The sequence below is a fragment of the Pseudoliparis swirei genome, chromosome 6 (assembly GCF_029220125.1).
Source record: "Pseudoliparis swirei isolate HS2019 ecotype Mariana Trench chromosome 6, NWPU_hadal_v1, whole genome shotgun sequence".
Taxonomy (NCBI): domain Eukaryota; kingdom Metazoa; phylum Chordata; class Actinopteri; order Perciformes; family Liparidae; genus Pseudoliparis; species Pseudoliparis swirei.
Genome location: NC_079393.1, coordinates 3,707,312 through 3,734,517, shown reverse-complemented (window position 1 = coordinate 3,734,517; position 27,206 = coordinate 3,707,312). Strand labels below are relative to the sequence as shown.

The following is a 27,206-nucleotide window of genomic DNA, read 5'->3' as shown; positions in this document are numbered from 1 at the left end:
ATGGCGGAGGTCTTCGTGGACGGACCCGCATCGGATCCTCATGAGGTTCAGAAACATCATTGTTCTCATCTTATCTTCACTCAGAATCTTCAGACATGCTTCTGACGCCACACAAGGGGCTCCTCTGTGCTTTATTTATTTCTCTAATCTTTAGTTTAACACCGAGACACTTCATTTTTCTTCTTCTTTATTATTAATTATTCCGTTTTATTTTATTCTTTATTTTTTCCGGTCATTTACTTTTTTCTCACCTTGTTTGAGTCCCTTTTTTTGGTATTTACGTTATATATGCGGCTCCCTTTTTGTATTTGTTTTAAGAAGACTATGATTCAAATATATATTAATGTCACTGAAAGAAATGAGGTGTACATAAATACAAATAAAAATGTCACTTCAAGAAATATAAACCTTTTGCTAATATACAAGAGATTATTTTCATGTACAAAAGAACATGAAACATACTAAAAACTCATAAAACATTCACATGTACATTTAGTTTGACATTTATTAGCATTATTTCCTGCCCAAGATCCTCCTCACACAAAACCGTGAATAAAGGAGTCAAGTTGACTGACATGTGAAGTGAAGAGGCGACATGTTGCTCTGCCTCGTCAATCGCAAGCAGCTTCCCCTTTGTTTATTTCTCTTCGCCTTTCGCACAGTTTGTCCCTCGCGAGCTTCCGCAGCTCATCACAGCGCGGTTTCCATAGCGACCAAAGTATCCTTCTCGACGCGGACGGACCTTTACCACGTTTTCAACGAAACTGCACTTATAAACAGCAAGTATCTGCATTTACGACAGTAACAGCAACTTTGAGGCAACTTGTTTTGGCGGTAAATAAACGTAAATACACGTAGAAGCTAAATGCCGACGGTTTAAAATGGATGCCAAAGAGACGTTTGACACATTCATGCGCGAGCTAAACATTCAAGTCATCGCCGATAATGACGAGGTAGGACAACATTTAATCATATTTTGTGGTTTTCTTTCCCCTCTGTATTTAATATGTCAGTCAACTTTACTCATTTATTCATGTATTGTACTTTTTTGTTTAACAAAATGAACAAAAACATTGAGAATGAGGAGGACTTTGGGTCGGAAACAATGCTAATAAATATCAAACTATATGAGCTGTGGAGCCTCGCGAGGGACAAACTGTGCGAAAGGCGAAAGAGAAATGTTTTTTAGCACAATGGCGGAGCTGCTCGCCGATGACGAGGTGGTGCTACAACAACATGTCGCCTCTTTACTGAAGATGTCAGTCAACTTTACTCATTTATTCATCTATGTTTTTATTTGTTAAACAAAATGAACCAAAACAGTGAGAATTGGGAGAATCTTGGGTCGGATATAATGCTAATAACCATCAAACTAAATGTGAATGTGAATGTTTTATGAGTTTTTAGTATGTTTCATATTCATGTTTCTGGTTAATATTTATTTAAGTGACATTATAATTTATATTCATCACTTGTATTATTTACATGCATTTCTTTCAGTGACATTAATATTTATTTATTTATGGTAAGAATAAGTGTCAAAACTAAATGTGAATGTTTTATATGTTTTTAGTATGTTTCGTGGTCAAGTATTTGCACACGTATTGTGACCTTTCGCCTGGTCGCCCAGTCAAAGGTCAAAGGTGACACCTCCCATGCCTTCTTTACTGAGGAGGCGGAAACAGGATCAACATTATAGATGCTGGGTGGATTATTGAAAATCAATAAATCGTATAAAATACTATTTTATTTTATTTCAGGAATATGATTTTATTGATAAATATATATATATCGATATCTATATATAGATATATATATATTTATATATCTATATCTATATATAGATATATATATATATTTATTTATATATATATATATATTCACTGTGTCTCCACAGTCTGAGTGGAAATGTTGTTGCCACTTTCTGACAGCAGGACCTGGATGCTGATGATGACGATGCTGATGCTGATGATGGTGACGATGACGATGATGACGACAATGATGTTCCAAGTTCTCTGCTGCGCTACTTTGAAACCTCAAGGAGCAGAGCGGCAGCTTGTGAGAGCCTCCTGCAGGAGCTCGAAGGTACACATGACGACTCCATGTTCAACCAGAACACTTTTTGTGGATTCATGCTCCTAGAGGCATGTCGCACGCCGTATTGTCACATGTCTCTATGAGTCAACATTCTGTATTTCCGTATACATGCACATTTATATAAAGACAGACCTCCAAAAGACGAGCAGAACAAGGCTCCCGCTGCCAGCCGCCTCCCTGCTGCGCCCACGGACACAGAAGACCTTTTCACTCACGTGTCAGTGTGTCCCAACAATGAAGGTACGTCCAACTTTAAAGTACATGTACTGGAGTTTCTGTAAAACAAAACAAAAATAGGTATATGCGTGGTGAAACCCAGATATATTTAAGACTACTGGGCAGGGAAAAAAGTTATGGAAAAAGTTATTTTCCATAACTTTTCCCAGGTGAAGCCTACACATTCTGGGCAACTATACCTGTGAATAAAAAGCATGATGTGTGAGGGTTTGAGTCAGAATCCCAACTTTTTTTATTGCCTATTTATTGCCAATTATATTTTTCACTTTGAAGGAATGTTCTCTGGTGTGTTGGTGCCTAGAGATAAAAGTTTGTTAAAAATATATATTTTTTAAATAAAAGCAAGTATTGCAGAAAATCAAGAATTGTAAAAACAAACAATACAATTACAGTGAAATATATTTGTAAAAAAAGCGTAATAAATATTCATTAAAAAAATGTATAAATACAAAAATACAAGTATTGCAGAAAATCAAGAATTGTAAAAAAATAAAAAAATACAATTACAGTAAAATATAAAAAAAATACTTTAGAAATATTTTCAATAATACTGAGATCTATCCAGTTTTCAGGCAGTGGAAGTTTTGTGCTGGGGAAAAAAAGCTACATTTTCCAAAGAATTTTCAACCTTAAAATATAAAAAGAACATGCACAGAGGTCTGCCCAAAGTTGTGTGTTAAGTGTTAACATCACGCATAAAGACGCGTTAATGTACCACAATGTCTCTGAGAGGGGATGAGAGGCCGTGCCACTGGGCCTCATCAACAAGAACATTAACAAACATGAACAAACATGTTAAATAGTGTTTCTAAATGACTAGAAATAACGTTTCACTCTGGAGCCTTGCTGAAGCTCTGATGTAATTCAACATCTGGCCACAAGAGGTCCCCACTGACTTATTTCTTGTCTTATTGATGACTTTAGTGATGGGAGAGGATGATGAAGATGTACACAACCCAACTTGTTGAATAGATATACATGTTTTTCATTTGTCATAGGTCAACACTGTGATGACAATGAGGCCTTTTGGCAACTTTTTTACATATATATATATATATAAAAAAAAAAGGGTTTTATCTGATAAATACTTTGAATTTATTATCTGGGCTGAATCCACCGGTCTAACTCTCAGTATATTCCTACTGACCTCGTGCTGCTCATATTCATGTGGCATTGTGCAGTATTTATTTATTAATGTGTTTATATACGAGGCAACGTACTTACTCTGAATTTAACTTTGTGTTTGCTGCGTATTGTAAAACATGAGAAAAGAGAATTATAAATGCAAAAAGTCCAAGAACATAAAGAATAGGACAATAATATTAAAAGAATGAAGAAACATGATGTAAAGATATGATAATAAGGTCCCTACTGGTTACAGAGGATCATTTGGTGTGTGAAGAGCGACGGAAACGACACCGCCACGAGATGAAGGAGGAGGAGGAGGGGGAGGAGCTAAAGAGACGAGTAGAGAGAGACTTCCAGACGGAGCTGAAGAAGATGATGGAGGCGGAGAAGGTGAGTCTGTACCTCCTGAACCTGGATTACTTGTCATAAGCATTCATTAATATAGCAGATGTGGGTGAAATAACGGGGGAAGTAGATCCTGATATTTTGTGTCACCATGGAAACCGTCATTGTGTTCCAGCTCCATCAGAGGGAGGTGGAGCTGATGGGGAAAAGAGCTCAGGAAACACTGGACCAGGAGTGGCTGCTGCAGCAGGTACACACCGATCATCATGTCTGCAGAGACACCACAGAAGAAGAAGGGGCGGTGGAAGAGGAGGAAAAGGAGAGAAAGTAGAAGAGGAAGAAGAAGAGAAGGAAGAGGACGATAATAATAATAATAATATATCTAATAATAATAATTATATATATCTAATAATAATTATTATATATATTATAATAATTATATATAATAATAAATATATATAATAATAATAATTATATATATAATAATTATTATCTACATATAGATTATTATATATAATTATTATTATAATATATATAATATTTATATATAATAAAAATAATTATATATATAATAATATTAATTCTTATATATATAATAATTCTTCTTATATTTATAATAATCTACATATAGATTATTATATATATTATTATTATAATATATATAATAAGTATTATATATAATAATCTACATATAGATTATTGTATATATAATTATTATAATATATATAATAATAATGATTATATATATAATCATTATTATTATTTATATAATAATAATTATATATATATATAATAATCTACATATAGATTATCATCTACATATAGATTATTATATATATCATTATTATTATAATAATATATATAATAATCTAAATAGAAGTCATAGTTTTATTGTATTAGTTGTTTAAACTTTGGACTGTTTGCAATTTTTATTTTCATTTATTTTTTACGTTAAATGTTTTTTTACTTTCTTTACCGTTTAGGATCTGTTGAGAGATTTAAAGAGACGAGTGGAGGAGGAGAAGAGGAAGAGGGAAGAGGAGGAGGAGAGGAGGGAAGAGAAGAAGGAGAAGAGGAGGAAAGAGGAGGAGAAGAGGAAGTGGGAAGAGGAGAAGGAGAAGAGGAGGAAGGAGGAGGAGAAGAGGACGAGGGTAGAGGAGGAGAAGAGGATGAAGGAGGAGGAGGAGAAGAGGACGAGGGTAGAGGAGCAGAAGAGAAGAAGGGAGGAGGTGGAGAAGAGGATGAAGGAGGAGGAGGAGAAGAAGAGGGCGAGGGTAGAGGAGCAGAAGAGGATGAAGGAGGAGGAGGAGAAGAGGACGAGGGAAGAGGAGGAGAAGAGGATGAAGGAGGAGGAAGAGAAGAGGACGAGGGAAGAGGAGAACATCAAGATGGAGGTGGAGAGGAAAGGAATGGAGGAAGAGATGAGGAAGAAAGAGGGAGAGAGGAGAATAGAGGAGATTAAACTTAAAAAAGAGGAGGAGCAAAAGAGGAGAGTAAAGAGGGAGGAGAAGAGAGAAGAAAAAAACAAGATAGAGATGGAAAAGAGAAAGCAGGAGGAAGAGATGAGAACGATGAAAGAGGAAGAAGAGAGGGAGAAGAAGGAAGAGGAGGAGAAGAGGACAAGGGAAAAGGAAAGACAAAAGATAGAAGAAGGAGAGGCAAAGAAGACGGAGGAGGAGGAGAGAAAAAAGAGGGAAGAGGAAACCAGGAAAATAGAGGAAGAGGTCATAAGTACTAGGGAGATTGAGGAGAGGAAGAAACAGGAGGAGACAAGGAAGAATAAGGAAAAGGAGGAGGTGAGAAAGAGGGATGAAGAAGAACAGAGTCGTCTGTCAGAGTTGAGAAAGAACGAAGAGGAAGATAGAAAAACTAAAGAAGAGACGAGACCCGTCGGGGAGGAGGAGAAGAGGAAAAGAGATGAAAGGAAAACAGAAGAGGGTGAACAGAGGAGGAGGAGGAGGAGGGAAGAGTTAAGACAAGCAGAGGTAGAGGGTCTGAAGGAGGAAGAGGAGGAGGAGGAAGAGGAGGAGGGAAGAAAACATAGGGAGGGAGCGAAGGAGCTGAAGGAGGAAGAGGAGGAGAGGGAAGAAGAGGGAAGAGGAGCTAGGACCAGGACTTCCCCCCACGAGGAGAAGAGGCTGGCCTGGGGGAGGAGCTGCGTCTCCTGGTCCAAACTCTCCCTCCAGAGCAGGAGCCAGCAGCGGGGGGGCGGGGGGGCGGCCCGGAGGGGGCCGGGGGGGCCCGGGGGTCTCCCCCCCCTCTGCCCGGACCACCTGCTGCGGTCCACGGGCTGCACATCCCTGCAGGAGGTAAGCCGCCATATTCAGCCCCCCCCCCCCCCCCCCAAGTCACACTTGACCTCTGCCCTCTCCTCCAGGTGACCTCCGTGACCCTGCGTGACCTCCCCGGCTGCGGCCTGTCCACCCTGGCCCGCTGCGCCGGCCTCCGGGCCCTCAGCCTCAGGCGCTGCGGCCTCCGGTCCCTGGAGGGCATCGGCCGGCTGCCCCAGCTGAGCCACGTGGACCTGCAGGTGGACCTCCACTCTGATTGTTGTTGTTGTTGTTTATTTACTCTCAAAACAAACACCCCCCTCCCCCCCCCCGCCTCAGGATAACGACATCTCATTGGTCGACTGTGAGAACATGAGCGGCCTGCGGGTTCTCCGCCTCGGCCACAACAAGCTGACGTCCGTCCACGGCTTGGCGGGCGCCGAACATCTGGACGTCCTGGACCTGTCGCACAACTCCATCACGCGCATCGGTGAGAGCAACATGGCCGCCTCTTAAAGGGCCGGTAGCGCCGCAACACAGAGACGTATAAACTACTCCCCAATATGTTGTTAAATAACTCTCTTTGCGTTTAATTATTGTTTATTTGAGTGTAGAAATATTGTACGTAAGAAAATGTCTCTAATATGAAACCATAAATCCATTTAATTTAAAACCTTCAAAATAAAAGCACGGGTTATTTTTCTTCAATTTCTTTAAGAAAAGGTGATCAAGAGTCTTTGCATTTGATTATTGTTCATTTGAGTGTAGAAATATTGTATCTAAGAAAATGTCTCCAATATTAGAACATGAATCAATTTCATTTTAAACCTTCAAAATAAAAGCACAGGATATTTTTCTTAAATTTCTTTAAGAAAAGTCTCTTTGCATTTTATTATTGTTTATTTGAGTGTAGAAATATTGTACATAATAAAATGTCTCCAATATTAAACCATAAATCCATTTAATTTAAAACCTTCAAAATAAAAGCACGGGTTATTTATCTTCAATTTCTTTAAGAAAAGGTGATTAAGTGTCTGCATTTGATTATTGTTTATTTGAGTAGAAATATTGTATGTGAGAAAATGTCTCCAATATTAGAACATGAATCAATTTAATTTGAAACCTTCAAAATAAAAGCACAGGATATTTTTCTTCAATGTCTTTAAGAAAAGTCACTTTGCATTTGATTATTGTTTATTTGAGTGTAGAAATATTGTACGTAAGAAAATGTCTCATATTAAACCATAAATCCATTTAATTTAAAACCTTCAAAATAAAAGCACGGCATATTTTTCTTCAATTTCTTTAAGAAAAGTTGATCAAGTTTCTTTGCATTTGATTATTGTTTATTTGAGTGTAGAAATATTATACGTAAGACAATTTCTCCAATATTAGAACATAAATCAATTTAATTTGAAACCTTCAAAATAAAAGCATGGGATATATTTTTTCCATCTAAAAAAGAAAAGGTGATCATATGTCTTTGCATTTGATTATTGTTTATTTGATTGTAGACATTTTGTAAGTAAGAATCATTTCTCTAATATTATAACATGAATCCATTTAATTTGAAACCTTCAAAATAAAAGCACAGGATATTGTTCTTCAATTTCTTTAAGAAAAGTGTTTTTGCATTTGATTATTGTTGATGTGAGTGTAAAAATATTGTACGTAAGAAAATGTCTCTAATATTATAGCCTAAATACATTTAATTAAAAAACCTTCAAAATAAAAGCACAGGATATATATATTTTTTTCTTTAAGAAAAGGTGAACATACGTCTTTACATTTGATTATTGTTCATTTATCCTGGGCCTTGTGTTTGACACCTGTGGTTTAGAATATCTGTCTTAAAAAAATAAAAAATGTTGTTATTATGCAAGTTATTAACTGTCCACCAGAGGGCAGCACCGCTCTTCTTTTCAGCCCCCGGCCTCCATTGACAACAAGTGAAATGAAAAGTGATTTATTGAGTGAAGTCAAGTTGAGCCCTGAGGCTGAAGCCATGAATAGATAATAGAGGTTAACCGCATTTAATTGTACATTCATCATTTAGTTGTGACCTCTAAACATCAATATTGTCGGAGGGCTGTTCTTCTTCTTCTTCTTCTTCTTCTTCTTCTTCTTCTTCTTCTTCTTCTTCTTCTTCGATGTGCTGAAGCTTTTTGTTGATAGCTCTGTGCTCGGCTCCCGGTGTTGTTTTCCTCCTTCTCCTTCTTCTCAGCTGGTCTGGAGTCCATGAGGAGGCTGCAGAGGTTGTCGGTGGACCACAACCAGCTGATCAGCACCAAAGGACTGGGGGCCGTGTGCACGCTGCTGCACCTGAGCTGCTCACACAACCACCTGGCGAGCGTGGAGGGCCTAGAGAACTGCCCCCTGCTCAGCACGCTGGACCTGAGGGCCAACGGCCTGGCCGAGGTAGGGACACCAGCCAGAGGGCCCGGTTCTGGGGTCCACTCGTAGAGGAACTCTTCACACGTTGTTCTGTTTTCATCTTGTGGGGAGGGCATTTATTTACTTGTAGAGTTGGAGGGAGTTCTCCATGAAAGATCAGCAACAATATAAAAGCTAAATCTGACAAAAAGGATTTGTTCATGTGCAGATAACAAAAAAGATCTAAAACTTTTATTCTGCATATATTTAAACTTTTTTCTACATATAAATACTTTTTTTTCACATCATTTTACACTTTTTTATTCATAGAATTTTACATTTTTTTCTACATATAATTTGACACTTTTTAATGCATATAATTAAACTTTTTCCACATATAATTACACGTTTTTATGCATATAATTACACTTTGTTCTACATAAAATTATAATTAAACTTGTTTCTACATATAATTACAATTACACTTTAATTACACTTCTTTTTCATCAAGATGTAGAAATAAAATTAGAAGGCAGCGTTCCGTTTATTAGTTTTATAATCACAAAACCACAACCCATAAAAACATCAATATGGGTTCAAGATAAACAATAATACACATGTTTTAAAAACATCTGTTTTGTGTGTTTATTTATGTTTATATCACAAAAAAATTAGAACACAACATTCCTTTTATTGTTTTATAATTGATATCCTAAAATTGTAATGCTGACATGGAGATAGGTGAGTTAACAAATATATTTGAAAATGTTTTTGTGTGTCAAACCTTCAAAATAAAAGCTCAGAATTGTAAAATGTTCAAACATTCTTTTTATTGTGTTATAGTCACTATATCCAAATTTTAATGCTGACATGGAGATTGGTGAGTTAAAAAAAAAAAAATTATAAATGTTTTTATGTGCGTCAAACCTTCAAAATAAAAGCTCAAAAATGTTCCGAACAAGTACGAGGAAAGTTATTCAAAATCAACAACTGGACTCGGACACCTTGAACCTCGAACATCTGCTTTTTGACAAAACACATCGGAAGGCATTTCCCTGTGACTCTACAACTTAAAACCAAACAAAAAAATATTACCTGAGAGGAAAAATAACACACATCTAAAAATTAAAAAAATAACTAGCAAAATTTGCCACATAAGAAGTTTTAACTCTTCGACCCCGGACAGGATTCTGTGTTTTAAATGGATGGAGAGAATAAAGAAAACTCCTCAAATGATGAGCATAAGAAAAGGAAGTGATGCGTCATGTAATAGTGTCTTTATTTATTGTATTTAATCAATTTTCCAGCGTGAGATACTTCCACAGCAAAATGGGAAACTTGAATAAAAATGAACTTCGACTGGAAAAGTTTAAAAAACATCAAACTGAAGCATTTTTTATTCATTGAAAAAAATGTATTTATATGTTGCACGGAGACGAGCTCCAACACAGCGGGACTGAAACAGCCGACACTGACGCATGGCGGATGAGAGGGTCGTGGAGGCGGTTAACAGTTAGTGTAACCCCCGCAGTGGCAACTGACAGCTTCACCCGGGGGTTTCCTTCTTCTTCTTCTTCTTCGTCAGCCCCCCAGTCTGAGGAACCAGGTCCTCCTCAGGGAGCTGCATCTAGACGACAACAGCATCTCGTCCCTGGCGGGCCTGGCGGGCTGCTGGCTGCCCCTCATGCAGCATCTCTCCGTGGCCCAGAACAGGTCCGCCTAGCCTTCATCTGGCTTTCTCATATTTAGGAATTTGATTTATTTCTGTACCGTAATATGAATAGTGGAATATTCATCCTAAATAGGCTGTGTTCAAATTAAATGAAATGTTTTTGCTCACGAGCCAATCAGAGACGACTTTAAAGAGACTAAAACGGAGAAAAAAATAACATGATTTGATTTATTTCTGTACCGTAACATGAATAGTGGAATATTCATCCTCCTTCCCTAAATAGGCTGTGTTCAAATTAAATGAAATGTTTTTGCTCACGAGCCAATCAGAGACGACTTTAAAGAGACTAAAACGGAGAAAAAAATAACATGATTTGATTTATTTCTGTACCGTAACATGAATAGTGGAATATTCATCCTCCCTCCCCAAATAGGCAGTGTTAACATTTAATTAAATGTTTATCCTCACGGGCCAATCAGAGACGACTTTAAAGAGACTAAAACAGGGAATAAAATAACATGATTTTATTTTTATTTCTGCACCATAAATAATATAAATAGTAGAATATTCATCTTCCTTTCCCCTCCTCCCCCTCACATGTAAACACCCCCCCCACCTCCAATAATCTTGGGGTCTACATTGAAAATACATTATTATTGATAATGATATTAATAAACCAAATTGATTACAAGGAGCTCACAGTAGGTCAAATAGGCAGTATAATTAAATGAAATGTTTTTCCTCACGAGCCAATCAGAGCAGACTTAAATAGACTAAAATGGAGAATAAATAACATTAATCAGAATCAGAACCTTTTATTGTCATGTATAGATGATGACAGGTACAATAAAAGGTACAAGACCTGCGATAGGAAGTATTCCCACCAGATCTTTACGAGATCAAAGTTTTCTGCTATATTAATGTTCACAATATTAAACACAGTTCACCTTTTAAACTTGTTGTGGAAGAAAGCCCAAAATACACAAGCATGAACCTGAGAATGAGCGCGATATGTCCATTTAATAAACCCCCCAAAACACATTGTGGTGACTCTTCCGCCCTTATTCTTATTATTCTGTAATATGATTATTATAGAAGCTTGTTGCAATTTTCAAACCTTCAAAATAAAAGCTCAAAAGTGTTTCGATGAGGAAACTTATTCAAATCAACAACCGGACTCGGGACTTCTTGAACCTCGAACATCTGCTGTGTGTCAAAGATTACCTGAGGGGGAAAATAACTTCTCAAATTTAATGGGTGGATAGAATAAATACAATTTAAAAAAAATGCTGAACATGAGAAAAAAATATTTTCTTTCATTTTTTGTTGTAAACTGATGTAAAAAGTTGAACTGACATTAAAATATAATTTCCCTAGAATCACCGAGCTGCCCCCCATGGCGGACTGCGTGTCCCTCGCCAATCTGGACCTCCGGTTCAACTGCCTGTCAGGTGAGACGGGTCGTCAAGGCTTAAAGGGACCTTATGAATCCATGTCCTCATCTTAAAGGCACACACACGCGTGTGTACCTCTATTTAAAAACCCACCCGGCCTCAGATCGGTTTCACTCACACAGGGTTCCTACGATCATGGAAAACCTGGAAAAAGTCCTGGAATAAAAAAAAAAAGTTTATTTCCAGTCCTGAAAAAGTCCTGAAAAAACAAAAAATCCCGTAAGTATTGGAAAAGTCATGGAAATTCTTTATATTCATATGTTTCATTCACGCTGAGTTTTAAATAATTTAATTGGCTTTTCAAAGAAAGACGCTCTAAATATAAGCCGGCGTACGCTCTTTCATATACTCGCACATTTCTCCGCGCTGCAAGTGAACGCATCTTAACTGAAAAGCCATAAATGTTTATTCTTTTAATCTAAACTATCGTCTCTCATTCATTTGAGTCATTTGAGGTTATAAACTGTATGCTTTAGGTTTCTCATTGTTAATTTAAATACAACTTTTTATCACTTTTTCATGTCTACGCATACGTTGGTCGGGGAAATTTAATTTAAAGACTTGGACACACATTGGTCAACATGTGTAACTTATATAAATTGACTTGCGCCCCCCCCCAAAAAAACCCTCTATTGTATAAGACGTCCATGCAGAGTATCTGGAGGAATAAGATGCTTCACAAGTCCAATGGGTGGTGTCGGGTTGTGTTTCTCCCCAGAGCTCCAGAGCGTGTGTGAGGGTCTGCAGGGCTGCGTCTCCCTGAGGGAGGTCCGGCTCACGGGGAACCCTCTGCAGCAGGAGGCGGGCTGGAGGTACTCCATCGGCCTCTCATCTGGGCACACATACAGAAACATGATTTCAAGGTGTCCGGGGCCCTCGATGGCCCCCAGGGGCTCGTACGGCCATGGAAAACCTGGAAAACCTGGAAAAGTCCTGAAAATTAGTTTTTATTCATATGTTCACTTACGAAGTTTGATTAAAATAATTCACATTTATAAAAATAGTTAATTTGTGTAATTTAAAAATGTTCTAAAAAAATATTTCCAGGCCTGGAAAAGTCTTTAAAAAACAAAATAATTCAAAAAAGTCCTGAAAACTAGTTTTTATTCATATGTTCACTTACACAGTTTAATTAAAAGAATATACATTTATAAAAATAGTTAATTTGTGTCATTTAACATTTTTATAAAAAAATATTTCCAGGCTTGGAAAAGTCCTTAAAAAACAAACAAATTCCAACAAGTTTCACAAAAGTCCTGAAAATGAGTTTTTATTCATATGTTCACTTACACAGTTTGATTAAAATAATTTACATTTAGAAAAATAGTTAATTTGTGTCATTTAAGGTTATATACTCGTGTATACACGGAGATTTCACAACATTTTGGGTTATGGAAATTTGGTTTAAAGTCCTGGAACACTTTGTTATATTCATGTTTTCATTTATACAGTTTGATTGAAAGAATAAACATTTATATAAATAGTTATTCTTTTTAATCAAACTATTGTCTCTCATTCATTTGAGTCATTTAAGGTTAAATACTGTATTCTCTTTGTTAGTTTAAATATGTCATTTTATCACTTTTTAGTGTATAAACCTGAGATTTCACAAAGAAATGTGGTTGTGTAAATGTGGTTTGAAGTCCTGGCCACCCATTGGTCAACGTGTGTCTGACCCCCGATGCCTCTCCTCAAGACTCAGGTTATTCTAGACTCTTCCGTACAGTTCTTTCTGGATAATTCAGTTTTTTGGACACGTGTCAGCTTTCTGCTTCTTCTGTCGCCGTGACGACGGATCAAAGCCGACGAGCCGGCGGGGGTAACGTGTTCTCGTGGGTCTCCGGCCTCAGGTAGTCTAAACATTCCTGCCGAACGCCGTCCTTCCTGTCCGCCTCCCGGGGATCACCTCTGTGATCCGGCTGCGTCCCGCGATCAGATTACTACCGGCATCTGGGCTCCCCTACGCCACCGCCGCCGCCGCCGCTAAGTGCTCCTAATCCCCCCAAATATTGACACGACAGGAGAAAAAAAATCACTTTTTCCATTTTCAATTTGCTCATTCACTTATCACGAATCACTCTTTTGATTCGTGAGGTCACGAGTCGCTGAGCTGATGGGAAAACAGGAAAAACCCAACTTCGCTTCGTCAATTTTTTATAAATGATGATGTGATGTTGTAGCCAATCACACGTGGCCGGATGGCTTATTTTATTTATTGAGCTGGGACGATGCACAAACACATAAATACAGCTCAAAAAAACTAATTTTCATCTGCAGTGCTGCGCAAGTTTGATAATTTTGTCAGTTTCAACTTCACATTTCTCTCTTCCTATGCTTCATGGGTCCAAAAAAAACATCCTTAAAAACACACGGGCTACTCGTAGACATTCCCCTGAACTTAAGCCTGAACTTAAGCCTTAATATTTCATTGACCTTGACTTAACCTTCAATGCCAGTAGTGTAATTAACCCCTCTGTGTTTCCACACGCACCCGTTTCATCCCGAGCCGTGACAACACCGGCTAAACTAAAGCACCACGGGGCGAGCGACCAGGACTTACCGAGACCCCCACGACTCCCCCCCCCCCCTCACCCCCTGAACCAGCAGACGCGGAGGAAGAGAATTTGGGGTTTGCAGGAAGTCTTCACTAAATGAAATATATACGGTGGCGAATTAGGACGAAGGAATGTGAGGCAAGTTCTGGTGAGGAGTTCAGTGAATGTAGATGAGGCATGTTAATGAAAATAGTGAGTTTAAACTTCTTATTAACGAGTCTGAAGAAGAGAAAACTACGCTCCACTCATCATCATCATCGAGCGAGAGAGAGAGAGAGAGAGAGAGAGAAATAGAGAAAGAGAGAGAGAGACTCGCCTTTCTGAAAACTCCCCCTGGATGATCTGAATCCACATCGGATGGCTTCCAACGTGAAGGTCTGCTCTGCGTCCTCCCAAAGTGGCGTCTAAGTGGCGTCCGTTTCCCCCCCAAATCGAATTACCCCCCCCCCCACGCCTCAATGAGCTCACGTGACCGTCCACACGCAGGTCCCATTTGGGGAGCTCCAATCCAAAGACAGACAGCCAACATGCCCAGAAGGGGTTGGAATCTAACCCCCGAGTGGGAGAGACCAAGTGGGCCACATCAAAATGCTATCAGAGGGCCATTTATCCGGGTTTGAGTCCTCCGCGAGGGTCCGAAGAAAAAGTGTTTATGACCCCCGTCGGCATCAGAGGGCCAGAGAGGCTCCGCCTCCATCAGGTTCTGAACTCAAAAGATCTAGACCCTTAACACAATCTAATTAGATAGGTGTAAAGAGATGCAGTAAATCAGTAAATGGGCACAAGATGAGCTTAAATAAAAAAGTAAATATATAAATATATAACTCCCAGTGCTCTAAGTGCTCTGGAGCTTTCTATTGGTTCCCGGGTTCTGTTCCCCGGGGGCCTGCAGAGCTTCCAGCTGCACATTTCCCCACTGAACTCGGACCACATTTGGCCTCCGGTGGACGCTCCGGGTTGGTTTCTCTGGCAGATATTTGGGATTCCTTCAGCCGGGACGTCCTGAGCCTCAGGCGGGCCGAGCGAGCTCTCCGGCCACTAGGGGGCGTTTCTCACACGCCTAAAGAAACAGTACCGGCGCCAGCTAGCTGTCTGTTAAAATGTATTCACTGTAAATATATTCCCCCAGATGTCAGTCGGTTTAACCCTTCAGTTCCACCCGCTGAGATGTATGAGTGGCTCCACGATGACTTCATTGTCTTTGTGTTGTTGTTTATTTAAACCTCACCGCGGTGTTGGTTCCCCCGCCGTGCTGCCGCTGCACTGGGAGACGCTTACGGACACATTTTTATAATAAATGCAGCGGTTTTTGTTTGGTGCCGCTGCCAATGTGAGATTATGGGTTTAATTTAATATTTGAATGAGAATTTTTATTTTTACGATTTTGTTCACGATTTTTTTTACGAATCTTTTTTAGAGATTTTTTAAAACGATTTTTTAATAGATTTTTTAAAAACAAATGTGTTTATAATCAAACATTTTTGATTATAAAAGTTTGTTTGTTGAATACATAAAAAGAAGAAATATAAAAAAATACGTTATTTATCTATCTACGATTTTATTCACAATTTCTTTTCTCTATTTTTTTAAACAAATGTGTTTGTAATTTTTTTTTACATAAATACATAAAAAAAGGAAATATAATATATATATATATCGTTCTTGACTTTAAATTGTGTTTTTCTCTTCAAGTATGCTTTTTATTGACATTAAAGTAGCCGAAAAAAACGTGACCATAGCAACCTCTGATCTAGTTTGTTGTCCCCCCCCCCCCCCTCCACCCCCCTCCCCTCGCAGGTCCGCTCTGCAGAGGGCCGCTCCCGGCCTGAGGGCCATCGATGACCAGCAGACTGACTCCGCTCTAGCGCCCCCTGCTGTGGCGCCGGCCCCGGGCGGCTTCCCGGCGTTCTGCCGCGCTCAGCTCCAGCAGACTCTGGATTTACAGCGGCGGCACGACAGCGAGCTCAGGTGAGAAACCCGCCCGGCAACAGAGCCGACGAATAAAGTATATCTCATCTATATCTAAATAACATTTCCGAAGCAGCTCCTGCTATGAAAGAAGGGAATTGCTCAACTAATTAGTGATTTGTTCATTCAAATTTGGTTTTAAGGAGTAAAAAAAGGGTAAAAATGTCACGGATAGCATGCAATCCTTCCTTTTTAAAGTTTTTATGAAAACCAAATTATTAGAAAATCAAAAACAACCCTTGTGTTTATTCACATTTCATTACATGTCATTTAGATCAAAGACAGAGAATTATTTTTAACGACAGCATGAAATATTTCCCTTTTTAAAAAATGTTACCAGAAAATAAAAACAACCTTGTTTATATTTCATCATATTACATTTAGCTGACGCTTTTATCCAAAGTGACTTACAACCCCGTCACATTCACACCGTAGAGCTACAGGGATCAACCCAGGGTTAAGCGTCTTGCTCAAGGACACATCGACTAGGGCGGGGATTGAACCGCCAACCCCCTGATGGACAGACGGACCTGCTACCCACTGAGCCGGAGGTCAGCGACTGTGATATCAATAAAGAGTCGGATAGCACAGGAAGCCTCGACTGGAAACACACAATTAAAAGTCAAATATTTTATATATATATTTATATATTTTTTTGTATTCAACAACCAAACAAACAAAACTCTGTGATTATGAACATTTGTTTTTATTTCTCAGTCCAGTGCGTTTGCTCGATGGGACTTTTGAATATAAAAGATGCTCCTGAAGCTTCGTAGGAAGGAAGAAACGACAGAAGCGCTCCGGCGTGCGGACGGCGAGGCGGCGGCGTTTCATCTCCCGCCGTCGGGAATGTGCGGCGCCCTCTTGTTATGTCTGCCGCGCGGCGCGGGCCGACCTCCGCCTGTTGACTCAAGTCCTCCGGTGTCGCCACCGGCGGCCGAGACTCACCGCCTCTTCTTCTTCTTCTTCTTCTTCTTCTTCTTCTTTCGTGACCTCTTCCTTTTTTCAAATTACACAGAAGATGAAACGCGGGGGCCCGCGGGTCACGGCGAGGACTCCTATGGCTCGGGGGTCCCCCCCCCTCCTCAGACAATGAGCCATTCTGAGGCCGTTGAACCCCCGGCCTGACCTCGTGTCTACGGGCTTTAGAGGAGGTGCCACACGCCGGCCCGCCGGTGACCGTGAGGTGGGGCCGCCATGGGGTCTACCACGGGGTTTAGCAGGGGTACGGTTTCACAACAGTTCCCAACGGGGGGCCAGAATCCCCCTCCGGTCCTCACACAACGCCCCGACGTTACACCGACAGCGGAGTTTTATTATTATATGAATTTGGCAACGGAAATGTCTTAATTTTTTTTTTTTTTAGGTTTGTAAAAATAAATGTAGAGAAATCCATATAAAAAAATAAAATCTGTTCGAATGTGAATGTGTCGCCGTTTCTCACGGCTTCTAATGCAGCGGAGCGTGATCCATCGTAGGGCTCCTACGGTCATGGAAAACCTGGAAAACCTATTTCTAGGCCTGGAAATGTCCTGAAAAAAGAAATCACAATTTTCTTTGGGAAAAATCACAAATTATTAAATCATTAAAATATACCAATAAAATAATTTATATGCTTTGAGAAGAAAGACGCTCTAAATATAAGCCGGCCTACGCTCTTTTACATTTACGAGCGGCTCAAGTTGAAAGACACCGGCGTAAAGCGCACATTTTTACGCGCTGCAAGTGAACGCACCGTAACATAAATGTCTATTCTTTTAATCTAAATTATTCTCTCATCTATTTGAATCATTTATATTCATACTATATATTTTAGGATTGTCATTGTTAGTTTAAATACAAAATGTTATCACTTTTTCATGTATGCACCGACATTTTTAAAAATGTTTGAACCCCGGGTATAAAGACACAAGAATAAATCCAGTTTAAACAAAATACTTTTGCTAAATGTTTGTAATAAAACATTGAATAAATGTAAATGTGATCGTGGACCTAAGAGGGAACACGACGCTCGTATCGGGACAGGAAGTCGGATGGATAGACGCCCACCGCGACCCCTACTTCCTGCATGGGGATGGAATCGTCCAATGAGAACGCACGTGAGAGACGACTCGACGTGTCCTGAAGGATCTTCTATTGCATCTTTTTAGGGTTTTTGATCATGTTACATCAGTGGTCTGCATGTCCACGGTGACCCTGCAGTGAACCAGCAGGTATGGGGGGTGGGGGGGTGAGAGGGGGGGGGGGGTCAGTGGGGTCAGTGGGGTCACAGTCCTCTCGGACCTCCCGACTGCCCTCTCTCTTGTCCCACTGAGAGCGAAGAGCCGGGTCTTTGTGGAGATGGAGCTGCGATACCTAAGGCTACAGACCGGCTGGACACTGACGAGCCTCTGCCCCCCCCCCCCCCCCGAGGGGTAGCAAGGCATGGGGGGTGGGGGGGGGGCAAGCTTATAGCTAATAGATTAATTAAGCTTCCATTGAGCTGCTTTGTAGTCCGTTTATCCCTCAATGAAAGAGACATTATCTGGTGTTAGGGCACATGGAGAGCAGACACACACACACACACACACACAGTTCATTCACTTTACTGGACCGGTCATGAATATAAAGACTGAATGCTGAAGCTAATTAATCAATTACATGTTTCCAGTGGAAGTGAAACACAGTTTACTAAAACCTCATTATCACAAACGTCATATGTCATAACGTCACTGATTTATATATATATATATAAAAATATATTTATTAAGTATAAATATATATATACAGGACTGTCTCAGAAAATTAGAATATTGTGATAAAGTTCTTTATTTTCTGTAATGCAATTAAAAAAACAAAAATGTCATGCATTCTGGATTCATTACAAATCAACTGAAATATTGCAAGCCTTTTATTCTTTTAATATTGCTGATTATGGCTTACAGCTTAAGAAAACTCTAAAATCCTATCTCATAAAATTTTAATATTTCCTCAGACCAAGTAAAAAAAGATTTATAACAGCTGAGTGTTTGTCAAGGCTCAGGAAACCCTTGCAGGTGTTTCGAGTTAATTAGACAATTCAAGTGATTTGTTTAATACCCTACTAGTATACTTTTTCATGATATTCTAATATTTAGAGATAGGATATTTGAGTTTTCTTAAGCTGTAAGCCATAATCAGCAATATTAAAAGAATAAAAGGCTTGCAATATTTCAGTTGATTTGTAATGAATCCAGAATGCATGACATTTTTGTTTTTTTAATTGCATTACAGAAAATAAAGAACTTCATCACAATATTCTAATTTTCTGAGACAGTCCTGTATATATATATAAAAAATATATATTTATTAAATATATATATATTTATTAAGTATATATATATATATTTAATATATATATACTTAATAAATATATATTTACTGAATAAATATATATGTATATATTCTTAGTAAATATATATATTTAATATATATATATCCTTAATAAATATATATATATATATATATATTCTTAGTAAATATATATATTTAATATATATATATACTTAATAAATATATATTTACTTAATAAATATATATATGTTTTGTTTCTAAAAAGTTGTTCAAAGTCGTGAAGGTTTGGTGATTTTAATTTCCCGCCGGTGGAATAAATAAAATAAAGAAATGTTCTTTCTCTCGTTCACAGCGGCGCTCTGTCGGCGCTGGACGCCGCGACGACCTCCCGCCGCCACCTCGCCGAGGCCCTGCAGCTGGCCGTGGACCAGAGAGTCGCCCACGAGCGCGGAGACGCGGCGGCGGCGCAAGAACGTGGAGAAAGGGGCGTCGCCGCCGCCGAGCGCCCAGAAATGGCGCCCGCTGGAACGGATCCGCCGGTTCCTCGTGTTCGCTCCTCGGCAACAGAGACAAAAACAACCTCCTCCGGTCCTGAAGTGGACCCGGACCTCCAAAAGTGAGTTCTCTCCGTTCCAAGATGACCTTTGACCCCACAGACGGTCTTGCAAAATACAGGGAGACCCCTTGATTTACACTTGAGAGCCCGTGAAGGCATCACCAGCTCGTCCTCACAGACCCTCCCGGGAACCCTCAACTAGATCAACAGTAGAGCGCTTTTCAAAATAAAAGCATTCCTTGATGGGCTTTTATTCCAGATCTTTTCCACAATACTTGTAATTCTCCAAAAGTGCACACACAGCACCAGTTAAAAGCCAAATACCCTCTTTTAAATATATATTTTTCATAATTCATTATCTTTTACACGGCAACTCAGCGTTTTATGAGTTTCTGCCGCGGGAGCGTTTGTCATCATCGGAGGCCTCGCCGTGATTCACGGGCCAGGAGATGTCGAACATCTTCTTCATTTCAACGCGCGGCTTCATCATTAGCGGCTGTCCGAGGGGAGCGCCGTAGATCTTTGATATGAGCGGTGGCTCTGGACGGCCTGGAGTCCTGCTCCCCAGATGTCCTGCTCGCAGATAAATTCACCTTCTTTTGAAGGACGAAGGTGCTATGACATCATCTCTGTGTGTGTGTGTGTGTGTGTGTGTGCTTCTTGGAGCAGCGCGGCAGCAGCAGTCGTGATTCAGCAGCTGTGGAGGAAATATAGACAGAAGTGTGGGAACATCGGCAGCCTGTCGGCAGATAATGGAGATGGAGGAGGAGGAGGAGGAGGAGGAGGAGGAGGGAGCGTGGTTGGCCAGGATTATGCAGCAACTGTCATCCAGGTAAAGTCCACCATTACTGACCTTCTTAGTTTGGCACAGCGAGTCAGGCTCTAATAAAAAGTCATAACATTTTAGTTTTTTCTTCTTTTTTTTCTGCTTTCTGCATCTTTCCACCGAAAAACAAACTTCCCCTCCGACGCCCCTCTGAACAGAACCGTCCCTGTCCGCACGGGAGATGAACAACTTCCTCATGTGCGTGTGGTGTGGCGCTCAGTTGGAGAACAATAACCCACCAGAACCCCCCCGCCCGGTCCCAGAGATACGATCCTCCGCACGTCTCCGTGGAGACGGCGGTCTGGTTAGCAGGAAACACGACGCTGGGCTCGCGATCACGTCAGAGCGCTCAGTGTGCTTCAGGAAACCTGTAACTAGGCAGAGATGGAAGAAAAATGTCATCTAATGGAAGTTTGGTCTCATTAAATAATTGATGCTCATTGAAAAACTGGAAAAATCAAGGAATAAAAAAAAAAAAGTTTATTTCCAGGCCTTGAGAAAGAAAAAAAAATATTTCCAAAAGTTTTGGAAAAGTCATAGAAAAATATGTGTAATATTCACATGTCCATTTACGCAGTTTTATTAAAGGAATAAATATTTATAGAAATATTCTATAAATAAATATTCTATAAATAAATATTTAAATAAATATATAAAGATTTATAAAAATATTTATATAAATATTATATAAATAAATATTTATATAAATATTATATATATATTTATATAAATATTTATTCTTTTTAATCAAACTATTGTCTCTCACTCGTTTGAGTCATTTTAAGGTTTATACTCAACCTTTTTGCTCGTGGAATGTGGTTTTAAAGTTTGTGGACATCCATCCGGTCCACATGTGTCTGAGCCCAGAGGTTATTAATCTAGCGTCTCCTAAACGTCACGATTTCCCTCGATTTGAGCCTAAAAACACGAAGAAGCGATTCCATCTACGAGCACGAGCAACTCACGTTTAATAAGCTGCCACAAATAAATAAACTCGTTAACTTCGGTGTGTAATCACCTCGCTTAAGGGAACGTTGGAAACGGATCTGGAGTTTTCATGTCTTGAGTTTCCGCTTTTATTTTGAAGTCCTTGTCTCTGGTGTCCTCTGTTTCCCTGCACTTCCTGTCCCTGTGATTGGCTTCCCGGTCCCTGATTGTTTCCACCTGTGTCTTTACCCCTGTGTGTCTCTCTCCCCGTGTTGGGTGGTCCTGTTTGGCGTGTGCGTGTTGACGCGTGACACAGGGCCTTCAAAATAAAACAGGAAACACAAAACACAAAAAAATCCTCACAGAAAATGTCCACATTTCTCTGGGCCTCACGTACGTGCCGTGGAGGCTCATCGGGCTAATCCTGCACACACACACACACACACACACACACACACACACACACACACACACACACACACACACACACACACACACTCACACAGACAGAGTGGTTGATGGGTCCTTCAGGAGGAGTGTGTGTGTGTGTGATCAATCAGAGGTGGGCTCTGTGACTCCACCGTGAGGTGAAGTCGGTTCCCTGTTGGAGGATTTAGAGGAGCTCCTTGTCTCTGAGCTCCGAGTCACGGGGAGTTCAGTCTGAACGAGCTTCACATGTTTTATCTCTCTGACCACCATGTTCACCACGACCGGGACTCATGAGCCCTTCTTCTTCTTCTGCTTCTTCTTCTGCTTCTTCTTCTTGTTCTTGTTCTTGTTCTTTTTCTTGTTCTTCTTCTTGTTCTTCTTCTCCTTCTTCCTCTTGTTCTTCTTCTCCTTCTTCTTCAACTTGTTTTTCTTTTTCCTCTTGTTCTTCCTCTTGCTCTTCTTCTTCTTCCTCTTCAACTTGTTTTTCTTCTTCTTCCTCTTGTTCTTCTTCTTCCTCTTTTTCTTCTTGTTCTTTCTTTTCCTCTTCTCATTGTTCTCGTTTTTGTTCTTCTTCCACTTGTTCTTCTTCCTTTTTCTTGTTCTTCTTCATATTCTTCTTCTTGTTCGCCTTCTTCCTCTTCTTCTTCAACTTGTTTTTCTTCTTTTTCCTCTTGTTCTTCTTCTTCGTCTTCTTCCTCTTTTTCTTTTTGTTCTTCTTGTTCTTCTTATTGTTCTTTCTTTTCCTCTTCTCATTGTTCTCGTTTTTGTTCTTCTACCACTTGTTCTTCTTCCCTTTTCTCCTTTTTCTTCTTGTTCTTCTTCATATTCTTCTTGTTCTTGTTCCTCCTCTTCTTCCTCCTCTTCTTCTCCTGGTACCTGTAGGCGTGGTGGAGGGGTTTCTCTCTGAGGAGGAGGTTGGCGTCGGCTCTGGCCGCCTCCTCGCGCCGCGACGCTGGAGAGGACGACGCCCTGGAGGAGCTGGACGTGGACGAGTTCGTCTGTGATGAGGCACACACGCACACACACACACACATACACACACGCACACACACACAATCATGCACACATCTGCAAAAACATCGACACAGACGTGCACACACATGTGCAAAAAAGACATAAAAACATGCACACACATAAATCTACAGGCGTGCCGGTTTGGGCACACACACGAAAAAAAGACACACAATAAAGCACTAACCAGCGTGTACATACACACACACACACACACAAAACAGATTTACACATTTTTGTGAGCTTTCATTCTTGTTTGTTCTAACCTCCCTTCATTCTAATATATTACATCCATTATTGTGATTTTTAAAATATATATATATATATATATACATATATATAATATATATATTATTGTGATTTAATATATATATATATTATATATATATATAAAATCAAAATAATATATATACTATATATATATATATATATATTTGTATATATAATCACATAATATTTTTTCTTTTCAAAAGGCGGCGCTGGAGGAACCCTGGACGGTGTCTGAGGACCCCCCTCCCTCTCTGAAGGTGAGGAAACAGGGACATCCCTTAATACTCCCAATTACAGGGAGAAGGGGCTGGAAGGGAGTTTTTTGCCCCCCCCCCCCTCCCTCCTCTCCCCCCCTCCCCCTGTGTGATGTCAATGGAAGAGTTATCTTCTCATCTCGGTTGTCGGCCCCTCCCTCCAGGATTTGTCTCACTCTCCCTGATTGATCTTTCAAAATTCACTCTCTCGAAAAACAAGATTATTTCCTGGAGGGGGGGGGGGGGCCGACCTCCATCAAAGGGGGGGGGGGTACTGGGGGGGGGGGGTCTGCAGGGATATGAAGCTGTTGGTTGGACTTGCATCCTGGCATTCCTTTCAAATACCTAAAGAAAAGAACATTACACCTCTGTCTACCCCTCTCCCCCCACCACAGCTTTTAAAAGAATACTCCTAAATGAAGCGGTACTAGTGACCCTGGTTGATCTTTGTGCCCCCCCCCCCCCCCCACAGGTCATCCTCCCACCGGCGCTCGCGTGGAGGCCGCAGCAGGCCCGGCTGCAGGTGGACTCCCCCGAGACCCCCAGCAGGTAGACTCGTCTCTGTCTGTCGTTAAGTGAACATCCGGCCGAGTGACGCTCCCGGCGCCTCGACACCTGAACGTCACGACGACTCGGGTCTCACCTTCGGGGTTTCACAAAGTCGAGGAAGAAGCGGAGTTGAAGTCCTCCCGTCCGTCCCGAGCGGAGCGTTCCTCCATGAAGGAACGTCGGGAGTCTCCCGTCCTCTGGAGGACGAGTCCTCGGGAAACAATGAGATGTGTGACGTCGTGAATCTGAGTTCCTGTGTGTCGTCCCGTTCAGGACTCGTAGCGGAGGCCTCTCTCAGAGATCAGAGAAGATTCTGGAGGAATGGTCAGTCGTCGTCTGTGTGTGTGTGTGTGTGTGTCTGTGTGTCTGTGTGTGTGTCATCGAGTGACCCCGTGACCTCTCGTTGTCTCCAGGGGCTTCACCGACAGACACACCGCCCTTCTGATGCTCAAGAGGGCCCGGAAGATGATGCCAGCGGCGCAGAAGAAACGCCGGGGTGAGTGTGTACAAGTACACGGGTACAAGTACACGGGTACAAGTACACGGGTACACAGGTACAAGTACACGGATACACAGGTACAAGTACACGGGTACACAGGTACAAGTACACAGGTACAAGTACACGGGTACAAGTACACGGGTACAAATACACGGGTACACAGGTACACAGGTACAAGTATACAGGTACACAGGTACAAGTACACAGGTACACAGGTACAAGTATACAGGTACACAGGTACAAGTACACAGGTACAGGTACACAGGTACAAGTATACAGGTACACAGGTACAAGTACACAGGTACACAGGTACAAGTACACAGGTACAAGTACACGGTACAAGTACACGGGTACAAGTACACGGGTACAAGTACACGGGTACACGGGTACAAGTACACGGGTACAAGTGCAGGGTGCACAAGTACACGGGTACAAGGTGCAAGTGCAGGTGCACAGGTACAAGTACATGGGTACACAGGTACAAGTACATGCAAGTACAGGTACAAGGGTACTGGGTACAAGTACATGGGTACACAGGTACAAGTACACGGGTACAAGTACACGGGTACAAGTACATGGGTACACAGGTACAAGTACACGGGTACAAGTACATGGGTACACAGGTACAAGTACATGGGTACACAGGTACAAGTACATGGGTACACAGGTACAAGTACATGGGTACACAGGTACAAGTACATGGGTACACGGGTACAAGTACACGGGTACAAGTACATGGGTACACAGGTACAAGTACACGGGTACACGTACATGGGTACACAGGTACAAGTACACGGGTACAAGTACACAGGTACAAGTACATGGGTACACAGGTACAAGTACATGGGTACACAGGTACAAGTACACGGTACAAGTACAGGCACATGGGCACACAGGTACAAGTACATGGGTACACAGGTACACGGGTACACAGGTACACGGGTACAAGTACATGGGTACACAGGTACAAGTACATGGGTACACGGGTACAGGTACAAGTACATGGGTACACAGGTACACGGGTACACAGGTACAAGTACATGGGTACACGGGTACAAGTACACGGGCACACGGGTACAAGTACATGGGTACACAGGTACAAGTACACGGGTACACAGGTACAAGTACATGGGTACACAGGTACAAGTACATGGGTACACAGGTACAAGTACACGGGTACACAGGTACAAGTATACAGGTACACGGGTACAAGTACACAGGTACACAGGTACACAGGTACAAGTACACGGGTACACAGGTACAAGTACACGGGTACACAGGTACAAGTACACAGGTACAAGTACATGGGTACACAGGTACACGGGTACAAGTACACGGGTACACAGGTACAAGTACATGGGTACACGGGCACACAGGTACAAGTACACAGGTACATAGGTACAAGTACATGGGTACACAGGTACAAGTACATGGGTACACAGGTACAAGTACACAGGTAAGTACATGGGTACACAGGTACACAGGTACAAGTACATGGGTACACAGGTACAAGTACACGGGTACACGGGTACAAGTACACGGGTACACGGGTACACAGGTACAAGTACACGGGTACAAGTACACAGGTACAAGTACATGGGTACACAGGTACAAGTACACGGGTACAAGTACACGGGTACAAGTACATGGGTACACAGGTACAAGTACATGGGTACACAGGTACAAGTACATGGGTACACAGGTACAAGTACACGGGTACATGGGTACACGGGTACAAGTACACGGGTACACAGGTACAAGTACATGGGTACACAGGTACACGGGTACAAGTACATGGGTACATGGGTACAAGTACACCACAGGTACAAGTACATGGGTACACAGGTACAAGTACATGGGTACACAGGTACAAGTACACGGGTACACAGGTACAAGTACACGGGTACAAGTACACGGGTACACAGGTACAAGTACATGGGTACACGGGCACACAGGTACAAGTACATGGGTACACAGGTACACGGGTACAAGTACATGGGTACACAGGTACAAGTACATGGGTACACGGGTACACAGGTACAAGTACATGGGTACACAGGTACACGGGTACAAGTACATGGGTACACAGGTACAAGTACATGGGTACACAGGTACAAGTACACGGGTACAAGTACACGGGTACAAGTACATGGGTACACAGGTACAAGTACACGGGTACACGTACATGGGTACACAGGTACAAGTACACGGGTACACGGGTACAAGTACACGGGTACACGGGTACAAGTACATGGGTACACGGGTACAAGTACACGGGTACACGGGTACAAGTACACGGGTACACGGGTACAAGTATACAGGTACACGGGTACAAGTACACGGGTACACGGGTACAAGTATACAGGTACACAGGTACAAGTACACAGGTACACAGGTACAAGTACACAGGTACAAGTACACGGGTACACAGGTACAAGTACACGGGTACACAGGTACAAGTACACAGGTACAAG

The 27,206-nt window shown here is 41.2% G+C and overlaps 1 protein-coding gene across 1 annotated transcript in view; it reads left to right on the top strand.

The window, feature by feature from the left end:
• Positions 1-703: 703 nt before the first annotated feature.
• lrriq1 (leucine-rich repeats and IQ motif containing 1) overlaps positions 704-27,206 on the top strand; it is a 40,079-nt gene continuing 13,576 nt past the window's right edge. Inside the window, exons 1-21 of the mRNA XM_056416164.1 lie at positions 704-953; positions 1,932-2,085; positions 2,224-2,337; positions 3,716-3,852; positions 3,983-4,057; positions 4,791-4,973; positions 5,070-6,116; positions 6,185-6,337; positions 6,417-6,567; positions 8,302-8,495; positions 10,036-10,163; positions 11,500-11,573; positions 12,295-12,388; positions 15,929-16,099; positions 19,764-20,027; positions 20,637-20,799; positions 23,032-23,157; positions 23,634-23,687; positions 24,157-24,233; positions 24,507-24,557; positions 24,647-24,729. Coding sequence (XP_056272139.1) covers positions 882-953; positions 1,932-2,085; positions 2,224-2,337; positions 3,716-3,852; positions 3,983-4,057; positions 4,791-4,973; positions 5,070-6,116; positions 6,185-6,337; positions 6,417-6,567; positions 8,302-8,495; positions 10,036-10,163; positions 11,500-11,573; positions 12,295-12,388; positions 15,929-16,099; positions 19,764-20,027; positions 20,637-20,799; positions 23,032-23,157; positions 23,634-23,687; positions 24,157-24,233; positions 24,507-24,557; positions 24,647-24,729 — 3,565 coding nt within the window. The 5' untranslated portion in view covers positions 704-881. The remainder of the gene's footprint in view (positions 954-1,931; positions 2,086-2,223; positions 2,338-3,715; positions 3,853-3,982; positions 4,058-4,790; positions 4,974-5,069; positions 6,117-6,184; positions 6,338-6,416; positions 6,568-8,301; positions 8,496-10,035; positions 10,164-11,499; positions 11,574-12,294; positions 12,389-15,928; positions 16,100-19,763; positions 20,028-20,636; positions 20,800-23,031; positions 23,158-23,633; positions 23,688-24,156; positions 24,234-24,506; positions 24,558-24,646; positions 24,730-27,206) is intronic.